This window comes from Hippopotamus amphibius, chromosome X, assembly GCF_030028045.1.
Source record: "Hippopotamus amphibius kiboko isolate mHipAmp2 chromosome X, mHipAmp2.hap2, whole genome shotgun sequence".
Taxonomy (NCBI): Eukaryota; Metazoa; Chordata; class Mammalia; order Artiodactyla; family Hippopotamidae; genus Hippopotamus; species Hippopotamus amphibius.
Genome location: NC_080203.1, coordinates 64,373,309 through 64,385,530, shown reverse-complemented (window position 1 = coordinate 64,385,530; position 12,222 = coordinate 64,373,309). Strand labels below are relative to the sequence as shown.

The 12,222-nt window shown below is 38.1% G+C and overlaps 1 protein-coding gene across 3 annotated transcripts in view; it reads left to right on the top strand.

The window, feature by feature from the left end:
- Positions 1 to 12,222, top strand: part of APOOL (apolipoprotein O like) — a 113,695-nt gene that overhangs the window by 82,538 nt on the left and 18,935 nt on the right. The window contains exon 6 of one of the 3 annotated variants that reach the window (XM_057718606.1): positions 3,719 to 3,810. The exons of the other annotated variants lie outside the window; for them this stretch is intronic. Within the exon in view, the coding sequence (XP_057574589.1) occupies positions 3,719 to 3,810 (92 nt within the window). The remainder of the gene's footprint in view (positions 1 to 3,718; positions 3,811 to 12,222) is intronic. 3 annotated transcript variants of the gene reach the window in all.

The window sequence follows — 12,222 nt, the reverse complement described above, 5'->3', positions numbered from 1 at the left end:
AAAACCAGCCTATATCTAAAGGAAAGCTGAACTAAAAGTTGAAGCAGCCTACCCACCCAGCCTCCCTCAATGCTCAGTCTATTGTAGACATGACTGTAGAAGGCCTCCTTACTAATAGTTAAACCAGACAGAGAAATAAATCTTGTTTTTAACCTACCCTAAACTGTAAAGTTGCATGCAAACATTCCCAGGTATTTTTCACCATAGTCTTTACTGATATACCAGATAGCCTGTCTCATTTTTTTAAATTAAGGGTTGTAAGAGCTGTTCCAGAGAATAAAAGTACTTACCCTAATTAGAAATCCCATCATCTAATTGCCCAGATCATATTTAGAGTCCCAGGTACCCAGACAAGCATTTAAGATACATATTGTTTTGAATCAACAGTCTGTTGGAACTAAGCTATGGCTTAGAGTGGTGGGTTTCAAACTATTCCATAGAACCTAGGGTTCCATGGAAGTGTTTAGGGGTGGTATAGGGATAAGGGAAAAGCAGTGTAGGCAGAGCTTGATAATGAGCTTCGCTGCCTCAGGCTAACCAGAGTAGCTTCAAGTTTATAGGTTTTATGTATGAAGTTCCTAGTGAGATTCTATTTGGAAGATCTTTTTAAAGGATTTTGCTATTTAAAAAAAATAGTTGGAAAGTGACTTTTAGATGCTTAGTTAAGGCGTTTTGGGAAAGGAATGAATTATTGCAAGTTACTTGTAATTTCTTTAAACTTTTTATTTTATTTTGAAGTAGAGTTGATTAACAATGTTGTGTTAGTTTCAGGTGTATAGCAAAAGTGATTCAGTTATACATATACATGTATCTGTTTTTTTTTTTCAAATTCTTTTCTCAATTAGGTTGTTACAGAATACTGAGCAGAGTTCCCTCTGCTATACAGTAGTTCCTTGTTGGTTATCCGTTTTAAATATAGCAGTGTAATTGGGCATATACCCTGAGAAAACTGTAATCCAAAAAGAAACATGTACCACAAAGTTCATTGAAGCACTATTTACCGTAGCCAGGACATGGAAGCAACCTAAATGCCCACCAACAGATACACGGATCAAGAAGATGTGGTACATATATACAATGGAATATAACTCAGCCATAAAAAAGAATGAAATTGAGTTATTTGTAGTGAGGTGGATGGACCTAGAGTCTGTCATACAGAGCGAGGTAAGCCAGAAAGAGAAAAACAAATACTGTATGCTAACTCATATATATGGAATCTAAAAAAATGATACTGATGAACCCAGTGAGAGGGCAAGGATAAAGATGCAGTTGTAGAGAACGGACTTGAGAACACGGGATAGGGGGCAAAGGGGGAGCTGGGAAGAAGTAAGAGACTAGCATTGACATATATACACCACCAAATGTAAAATAAATAGCTAGTGGGAAGCTGCTGCATAACACAGGGAGATCAACTCAATGATTGGTGGTGACTTAGAGGAGTTGGATAGGGAAGGTGGGAAGGAGTCGCGGGAGGGAGGGGATATGGGGATATATATATAAATACAGCTGATTCACTTTGTTGTACAACAGAAACTGGCACAACAGTTTAAAGCAATTATACTCCAATAAAGAGCTAAAACAAAGAAATTCCTCCACAAATTGACGCTCCTTTCAAAAGGTAGAACCTAATTCTCCTGCCCATGCCTAAAATTCCCATCCCCAAAATTCCCATCCCTATAAGCAAGAGGTGAACATTTCTAACGAACAGAATAAATCAGAAGTGATGTTCTCAGACCAGGTCATACTAGACGCTTTGGCTTCCTCCTTGCTCTCACTTGGATTACTCCTCCTGAGTGAAGCCAGATGTTCTGTCATGATGACACTCATGTAGCCCAACAGAGAGGTTAGCTGGTGAGGAACTGAGGCCACCTTCCAACAGCCAGCAAGGCTTTCTGCCAACAGCTGTGAGAGTGCATCATCTTGGAAGCAAATCCTCCAGCTCCAGTCAAGGTTTTCAGATGACTGTAAGACTAGCCAATGTCTTGACTGCAACTTCATGAGAGACCTTGAGCCAGAACCACCCAGCTAAGTCACTCCCAAAGTTCTGAGCCACAGAAACTATACGATGATAAATGTTTATTGTTTTAATGGCTAATATATATATATATATATATAGCAGTGTGTACATGTCAATCCCAAACTCCCTAACTATCCCTCCCTGCCGACCTGTCCCCCCATAAGTTTGTTCTCTGAGAGTCTGCTTCTGTTTTGTAAGTAAGTTCATTTGTGTCATTCTTTTTAGATTCTGCATATAAGGGACATCTTACAAAATTTGTCTTTCTCTGTCTATTAAATTATTGCTTTACTAATCATCAGAGAAATGCAAGTCAAAGCCACAATGAGGTATCACCTCACACTGATCAGAATGGCCATCATCACAAAATCTGGAAACCACAAATGTTGGAGAGGGTGTGGAGAAAAGGGAACTCTCCTGCACTGTTGGTGGGAATGTAAGTTGGTACAGCCACTATGGAAAACAGTTTGGAGGTTCCTTGAAAAACTACAAATAGAACTCCCATATGATCCAGTAATCCCACTACTGGGCATATACCCAAAGAAAACCATAATCCAAAAAGAAACATGTACCATAATGTTCACTGCAGCACTATTTCCAATAGCCAGGACATGGAAGCAACCGAAATGCCCATCAACAAATGAATGGATATAGAAGATGTGGCATATATATACAATGGAATATTACTCAGCTATAAAAAGAAATGAGATGGAGTTATATGTAATGAGGTGGATAGACCTAGAGTCTGTCATACAGAGTGAAGTAAGTCAGAAAGAGAAAGACAAATATTGTATGCTAACTCATATATACGGAATCTAAAAATGGTACTGATGAACTCAGTGACAAGACAAGAATAAGGATGCAGATGCAGAGAATGGACTGGAGAACTCAAGGTTTGGGGGAGCGGGGGGCGAAGGGGAAGCTGAGACGAAGTGAGAGAGTAGCATAGACATATATATACTACCGAGTGTAAAATAGATAGCCAGTGGGAAGTTGCTGTATAACAAAGGGAGTTCAGCTCGATGATGGAGGATGCCTTGGAGGACTGGGGTGGGGAGGGTGGAGGGGAGTCGAGGGAGGGAGTGAATACGGGAATATGTGTATAAATACAGATGATTGAACTTGGTGTACCTCAAAAATAAATAAATAAATACATAAATAAATAAATAAAATTATTACTTTAGTATTCTAAAGTAGTGACATGAAGGAGTTATGTACCTTTTAAAATCCTTAGCTGATTAGTTAGTTGGATCTTTCAGCTATCTAGGGACTGAATCAAAAAAGGATATCTGAAGAGAGTCCATTTCAGTTTAACATGGTGTCACAGATGAGGTAGTTAATTCTCTATATTATCATGCTTTATTAGATACTTGAAAAAAATATGGTTACAACTCTGGGTTTCTTAGGACATGAAAAAATACCTAGTTTTTAAAAAGAAGAAAATCATCAACCCCCTTTGTGTAGCTAATTATCAATGTTAATTATCAATGTTTTCTTAAATTAGGCCTGACAACTAAGGGGTGTTAATTGAACTGTAATACTTAAGAACATTTTACCTATCATCTTGATTGGTATTATTACCTAAAGAATAATTTAACATAGGGCGATGGCTTAGAGGGGAACAAAGAAAACATTAAAGTTACAAAAGCATCAAGTCTCTGGTAGCATCTGTTTGGAGTTTAATAGTTTGTTTGAATGTCATAGGTTCTAGGTTTAAGAGAATTGCTTATCCACTGGGACTGGCCACTTTAGGAGCAACTGTTTGCTACCCCGTTCAATCAGTAATAATTGCAAAGGTAAGTTTTTTTTAAGTGATAGCTTCATTTCAGTACTTGTTTAAAGTCTCAGTGTGACAATATTTAAATGTCATACAGCACCTGCAACATTTAATTTTCAGAGAAATATAGTTGGTATTAACTCTTATATTGGCAAAATCACATTAGCATCTCAGCATGGTAAATGTCATTGTTAATTACATGACTGTCACAAATAAATAGGATGAATTTGTTTAAATATAATTCAACAAAATAAATGCTGGTTTGAGGAGTAAGTTCAGAGACACTGAATTAGAATTTATGGGGAGAAATACTACTCCATTGTTGAGCTGGGTAAAATTCAGTTTTTAATTAACAGAAAATTATAACTGCTGCCAGTTGTCAGTTCAGCAGATTAATATAAGGCAAGAAACAACCAACTGATAGATAACAGAGGATTCTGAGGATTAAAAAAAATACACACACATGGAAACTCAATTTTGAAATCCATATTATAGTTGTTTTGTCATTTTCTTGTGACCTTACCCTACAAATCCAAAGATTCTCCTAATGATTTGAACAGTTTGTGTCAGTATTTTTATTTTATTTTTAACACATATTTGGGTTGAGAAGGATAGCTTTGGGATATACAATTTTTCTTCCATTTCTTCTTCCCTTAATTACCAACATTTAACATTTCCCCCTCACACTTGAGGTAGTGTATAGTATTACAAGAAGGACTTTCTGTACTTGTATTCTCATTACTTCATTTCTTCAATTATTGATGTAGATAAAACAGCCTATTCAGTGTTTTAAGAATGTTAGGGATATAGTGCCCTATGTAGTTTGTAATATGATAAAGCTATAAAAGCTTACAGCAAAGGAAGAGAGCATTATTCATTAAATCTAGTTAAACTTTAGATAATTGATGGATAAAATGATAAACTTATTTTTTAAGCTCTTTATTGATATATAATTGCTTTACACTGTTGTGCCAGTCGGTGCTGTACAACAAAGTGAATCAGCTGTATCCATACATATATCTCCATATCCACTCCCTCCCATGACTCCCTCCCACCTTCCCTATCCCAGCCCTCTAAGTCATCATCCATCATCGAGTTGATCTCCCTGTGTTATACACCATCTTCCCACTAGCTATCCATTTTACATTTGGTAGTGTATATATGTCAGTGCTACTCTCTCACTTCACCCGGGCTTCCCCTTCGCCACTCCCCCTGACCCCGCTCCGTGTCCTCAAGTCCGTTCTGTACATCTGCATCTTTATTATAGCCCTGTCACTGGGTTCATCTGTACCATTTTTTCAGATTCCATATATATGAGTTAGCATACAGTATTTGTATTTCTCTTTCTGGCTTACTTCGCTCTGCATGACACAGTCCAGGTCCATCCACCTCACTACAAATAACTCAGTTTCATTCCTTTATATGGCTGAGTAATATTCCATTGTATATATGTACTACATCTTCTTGATCCGTGTATCTGTTGGTGGACATTTAGGTTGCTTCCATGTGCTGACTATTGTAAATAGTGCTGCAGTGAACATTGTGGTACATGTTTCTTTTTGGATTATGGTTTTCTCAGGGTATATGCCCAGGAGTGGGATTGCTGGGTCATATGGTAGTTCTACTTTTAGTTTTCTAAGGAACATCCATAACGTTTTCCATACTGGCTGTAGCAATTTACATTCCCACCAACAGTGCAGGAGGGTTCCCTTTTCTCCATGGCCTCTCCAGCATTTATTGTTTGTAGATTTTTTGATGATGGCCATTCTGACCTGTGTCATTGTGGCTTTGACTTGCATTTCTCTGATGATTAGTGATGTTCAGCATCTTTTCATGTGTTTGTTAGCCATCTGCATGTCTTTGGAGAAATGTCTATTTGGGTCTTCCATACATTTTTTAGATTGGGTTATTTGCTTTTTTGATATTAAGCTGCATGAGCTGCTTGTATATTTTGGAGATGAATCCTTTATCATTTGGTTCGTTGGCAAATATTTTCTCCCATTCTGAGGGCTGTATTCTTGTCTTGTTTTGGATTCTTTTGCTGTGCAAGAGCTTTTAAGTTTCATTAGGTCCCATTTGTTTTTTTTTTTTTATTTTATTTCCATTATTCTAGGAAATGGGTCAAAAAGGATCTTGCTTTGATGCATGTTATAGAGTGTTCTGCCTATGTTTTCCTCTAAGACTTCTATAGTGTCTGCCCTTATATTTATCTCTTTAATCCATTTTGAGTTTATTTTTGTGTATGGTGTTAGGAAGTGTTCTAATTTCTTTCTTTTATATGTAGCTGTCCAGTTTTCCCAGTACCACTTATTAAAGAGGCTGTCTTTTCTCCACTGTTTATTCTTGCCTCCTTTATGAAACATAAGGTGCCCATATGTGTGTGGGTTTACCTCTGAGTTCTCTATTCTGTTCCATTGATCTTCCTTTCTATTCTTGTACTAGTACCATACTGTCTTGATCACTGTAGCCTTGTAGTATAGTTTGAAGTCAGGGAGCCTGATTCCACCAACTCTGTCTTTCCTTCTCAAGACTGCTTTGGTTATTTGCAGTCTTTTGCATTTCCCTAAAAATCGTAAAATTTCTTGTTCTAATTCTGTGAAAAATGCCATTGGTAATTTGATAGCGATTGCATTGAATCAGTAAATTGTATTGGGTAGTATAGTCATTTTCACAATGTTGATTCTTCCAATCCAAGAACATTGTATGTTCCTCCATCTGTTTGTATCGTCTTTGATTTCTTTCATCACTGTCTTATAGTTTTCTGCATACAGGTCTTTTGCCTCTTTAGGCAGGTTTATTCCTAGGTATTTTATTCTTTTTGTTGCAGTGGTAAATGGGAGTGTTTCCTTAATTTCTCCTTCTGCTCTTCTGTTTTTAGTGTATAGGAATACAAGAGATTTCTGTGCATTAAATTTGTATCCTGCTACTTTACTAAATTCATCGATTAGTGGTAGCCGTTTTCTAGTAGCATCTTTAGGGTTTTCTATATATGATATCACGTCATCTCCAAAGAATGACAGTTTTACTTCTTTTCCAATTTAGGTTCCTTTTATTTCATTTTCTTCTCTGATTGCTGTGGCTAAAACTTCCAAAACTATGTTGAATATTAGTGGTGAGAGTGGGCACCCTTGTCTTGTTCCTGTTCTTAGAGGGAATACTTTCAGTTTTTCACCATTTAGAATGATGTTGGCTGTGGACTTGTCATATATGGCTTTTATTATGTTGAGGTAATTTTCTTCTATGCCCACTTATCATAAATGAATGCTGAATTTTGTCAAAAGGTTTTTCTGCATCTATTGAGATGATCATATGGTTTTTATCCTTCAATTTGTTAGTATGATGTATCACATTGATTGATTTGCATATATTGAAGAATCCTTGCATTCCAGGGATAAACCCCACTTGATCATGGTGTATGATCTTTTTAATGTGCTGTTGGAGTCTGTTTGCTAGTATTTTGTTGAGTATTTTTGCATCTATATTCATCAGTGATATTGGCCTGTAATTTTCTTTTTTTGTGACATCTTTGCCTGGTTTTGGTATCAGGGTAATGATGGCCTCATAGAATGAGTCTGGGAGTGTTCCTCCTTTTGCTATATTTTTGAAGAGTTTGAGAAGGATAGCTTTTAGCTCTTCTCTAAATGTTTGATAGAATTTGCCTGTGAATCCACCTGGCCCCGGGCTTTTGTTTGTTAGGAGATTGTTAGTCATAGTCTCAATTTCAGTGCTTGTGATCGGTCTCTTCATATTTTCTGTTTCTTCCTTGTTCAGTCTCGGAAGATTGTACCTTTCTAAGAATTTATCCATTTCTTCCAGGTTATCCAGTTTGTTGGCATATAGTTGCTTATAGTAGTCTCTCACGTTCTTTGGTATATCTGCAGTGTCTCTTGTTACTTCTTTTTCATTTCTAATTCTGTTGATTTGCATCTTCTGCCTTTATTTCCTGATGTCTTGCTAATGGTTTATCAGTTTTGTTTATCTTCTCAAATAACCAGGTTTTAGTTTTATCAATCTTTGCTATTGTTTCCTTCATTTCTTTTTCATTTATTTCTCATCTGATCTTTATGATTCCTTTCCTTCTGCTCATTTTGGGGTTATTTTTTTCTTCTTTCTCTAACTGTTTTATATGTAAGTTTAGGTTGTTTATTCGAGATTTTTCTTGTTTCTTGAGGTAGGACTGTATTACTATAAACTTCCCTCTTAGGACTGCTTTTGCTGCATCCGATAGGTTTTTGGATCATTGTGTTTACATTGTCATTTGTTTCTAGGAAGTTTTTCATTTCATCTTTGATTTCTTCAGTGATTTCTTGGTTATTTAGTAACATGTTGTTTAGCCTCCATGTGTTTGTATTATTTATAGTTTTTTTTCCTATAATTGATATCTAGTCTCATGGTGTTATGGTCGGGGAAGATGCTTGATACAATTTCAATTTTTTTTAATATACCGAGGCTTGATTTGTGACCCAAGATGTGATCTATCCTGGAGAATGTTCCATGTGCACTTGAGAAGAAAGTGTATTCTGTCATTTTTGGATGGAATGTCCTATAAATATCAATTACGTCGAGATGGTCTAATGTGTCATTTAAAGCTTGTATTCTCTTATTTATTTTCTATTTTGATGATCTGTCCATTGGTGTAAGTGGGGTGTTAACGTTTCCTACTGTTGTTATATTACTGTTGTTTTCCCCTTTTATGACTGTTAGCATTTGCCTTATATATTGAGGTGCTCCTATGTTGGGTCCATAGATATTTACAATTGTTATCTCTTCTTCTTGGATTGATCCCTTTATCATTATGTAGTATCCTTCCTTGTCTCTTGTAATAGTCTTTACTTGAAAGTCTAATTTGTCAAATATGAGTATTGCTGCTCTGGCTTTCTTTTGACTTCCATTTGCATGGAATATCTTTCTCCATCCCCTCACTTTCAATTTGTATGTGTCCCTATGTCTGCAGTTGGTTTCTTATAAATAGCATATGGAAGGGTCTCATTTTTGTATCCATTCAGCCAGTCTGTGTCTTTTGGTTAGGGCATTTTATTCATTTACACTTAAGTTAATCATTGACATGTATGTTCCTATTACCATTTTGTTAATTGTTTAGGGTTTGTTTTTGTATGTCTTTTCCTTTTCTTGTGTTTCCTACCTGGAGAGGTTCCTTTAGCAATTGTGGTAAGGCTGGTTTGGTGGTGCTGAATAATTTTAACTTTTGCTTGTCTGCAAAGCTTTTGATTTCTCTGTCGAATCTGAAAGAGATTTGTGCTGGGTAGCATATTCTTGGCTGTAGGTTTTTCTCTTTCAAGACTTTCAGTATATCCTGCCACTCCCTTCTGACCTACAGAGTTTCTGCAGAAAGATCAGCTGTTACCCTTATGGGTTTCCCCTTATATGTTATTTGTTGCTTTTCTTTTGCTGCTTTTGATGGTTTTTCTTTGTATTTAATTTTCATTAGTTTGATTAATATGTGCCTCGTTGTGTTTCTTCTTGGGTTTATTCTGTAGGGGACTCTCTGCGCTTCTTGGACTTGATTAACTATTTCCTTTCCCATGTTGGGGAAGTTTTCCACTATAACCTATTCAAATATATTCTCAGATCCTTTCTTTTTTTCTTCTTCTGGGACACCTATGATTTGAATGTTGCTGCACTTAATGTTGTTACCGAGGTCTCTGAGACTGTCTTCCATTCTTTTAATTCTTTTTTCCTTTTCCTGCTCTGTGACAGTTATTTCTGCCATTCTGTCTTCCAAGTCACTTATTCGTTCTTCTGCCTCAGTTACTCTGCTGTTTATACCATCTAGAATATTTTTAATTTCAGGTATTGTGTTGTTCATTACTGTTATTTGCTCTTTAGTTCTTCTAGGTCCTTATTAAATGTTTCTTGTATTTTCTCTATTTTGTTTTCAAGATTTTGGATCATCTTTACTATCATTATTCTGAATTCTTTTTCAGGCAGTTTTTCTGTTTCCTTTTTGTTTATTTGGTCTTGTGGGTTTTTATCTTGCTCCTTTGCATCCAAGGTGTTTTTTGTTTTCTCATTTTGTCTAATTTATAGAATTTGCTGTCTCCTTTCCCTATGCTGCCTAGCAGTAATTCCTCTTGTTTCTGTTCTCTGCCCTCTGTGGTGGGGTTGGTCCAGTATCTTGAGTAGGCTTCCTGGTGGGAGGGTCTGACGCCTGCTTTCTGGTGTGTGGATCTGAGTCTTTTCCCTCCGATGGACAGGGCCGTGTCAGGTGGTGTGTTTCAGGGTATCTGTGAGGTTAATATGGCTTTAGGTAGTCTGTGTGCTGATGGGTAGGTTTGTGTTCCTGTCTTGTTTGTAGTTTGGTATGAGGTATCTAGCACTGGCAGTTGCCGGCAGTCGAGCGAAGCTTGGCCTTAGGCTCTGATGGTGACCTCCATGAGAATTCTCTGCAGTTAATCTTCCCTGTGGCTGTGGACTCTAGTGGTCTAGCATCCTGAACTCAGTGCTCCCTCCCCAGAGCCTCCGACTTGACTTCTGTTCAAGTAATCCACACTCCAGAGGTTGTTTGTCCTGGCAATAAAGGGGATTAAAATAGGCTATCAAAGCCCCAGACTAATGATAAAAGACTGTCAAAGAAACAAATACTGAATCAAGGAAACATGTACATGCACAAGAAATACTAAAACAGAACGCAAAAGAACATATAGCACTACAGCAACCTGGCAGAAGAACCCCAGAATGCAATCAGATAATTAATGAGAAAACCAACAAAAATTCAAAACAAAAACAAACAAATATACAAAAAAACAGGGAAATTGTAAAAAGGAGGGCCAAATATAACAGGGACCAAATAGAAACAGGGAGCTAATGTAACAAAGAGCAAGAGAACAACCAGATAGACTTAAGATCCCCAGAATGAAACCTAACAATTGTAATTAGAACTGAGATAAAGACAAAATCTAATAACAAAAACCAAAGCAGTATGTCATTTGAAGAATAAAGCAAGGAAACAGAGCAGACCAATAATATTGATTAAAAGTATAATAAGATAAAATAAAATAAAAAGGGATAGAACACAGAGCAACAGAAGAGCATAGTAAGACTGGAAATATAGAAAGAAAAAATAAAATAAAATAGAAAAGTATTAAAGATAAAGAAGAATAGGGGATAGCAGAGGTAAACTCAGCACTACAAAAAAGCTGTCTAGAAATGGAAAAGGCCAAAAATAAATGTAAAAAGTAGAATGAAAACTACGTTATAAAACATGAAGATCCCTTAGGAGTAAGATCATTAAAAAAAAAAAAAACTGACCACCGAATGGATCACATCAATAGAAAAAAAAATAATTCTGTTTCCTTGAAGTCTCAGCTGTAAGTATTTTTGTATGCGCCTTGAGCCTCAGGCCACCTTCACCTCCCCAAGAGGCCCTCTTCTGCCTCTGGGTTGGACTCTGGACCTGCTGTGGGTCCTATGGTTGTCCACTTAGGCTCTGATCTGGCCCAATTCCTGTGTGTGCTTGCTCCCTCACTCCACAGCTGCCAGAGCTAGACCTTTTTCATTTGTGGGAACATTCATTCTCTAGTCTGATATTCCAAAGACATAAGGTCTACCTAGCTGATCACAGGGATTTAGTCAGCAGTGTGTATATCTGATGGAAAGATTTTAGAACCTCTTCCTTAGTCCCCTTGTCCCTGGTGTTCAGCTTTGGTTTTGTCCTTGCTTCTGAGTGTAGTGTAACTACCAGAGTCTGGTCCTGAGGCTGCCCTAGAGCTCTTTGGGTCTGCCTCAGTGAGGGTTTTCTTTACTGTTCATCTGCAGATGCAGGTGTGTGGGGAGAGAAGGGCTTTGACAGTGGCTCCTCTCCCTGTGTGTGACTCAACAGTAGTGCCCTGCTTGGATCGTGGGAGCCCCAGAGATGATGCCGAATGCATGGGGATGCCAGTTGCCACAGGTATAGGAAATCTGGCCTTAGTGTGGTTCTTTACTGGTGCCTGGCACAAGGTACCTGATGGGCAGCCCTCAGGGGCTTTTTGTATTACTCTGAGACCAGTGGAGCTTCCTTTATTGTTTGTCTGTAGGCACCAGTGTGTGGGGAGAGAGGTGGTACAATAGTGGCTCCTTCCCCTGAGTGTGAGCCAGCAGTAGCACTCTGCTGGGGTTGCAGGAGCCCTGGCAGCGGCAGCAGTGCCAATTGCAGAGGGAAGCTGGTGGGCTCGGGTGTAATAGCAATATCTCCAGAGATGTCCTTCTCTGCTGCTTTCTTCTGGCTCATGGCCACAGGCACACCAGGCCAGCCCCCCCCCGCCCCCCACCCAAGGGCTTTTTCTATCCCTTGTCACTATGATAGCCAGGCCCAGAAGGGGCCTCTCTTTGTTTGTCGCAGGCGCTGAAAGAGAGGCTACAACAGTGGCTCCTCCCGTCTCCTTGTGAGTCAGCAGTAGTGAGCCGCCACCATGGCCACCCAGCCTTCTGC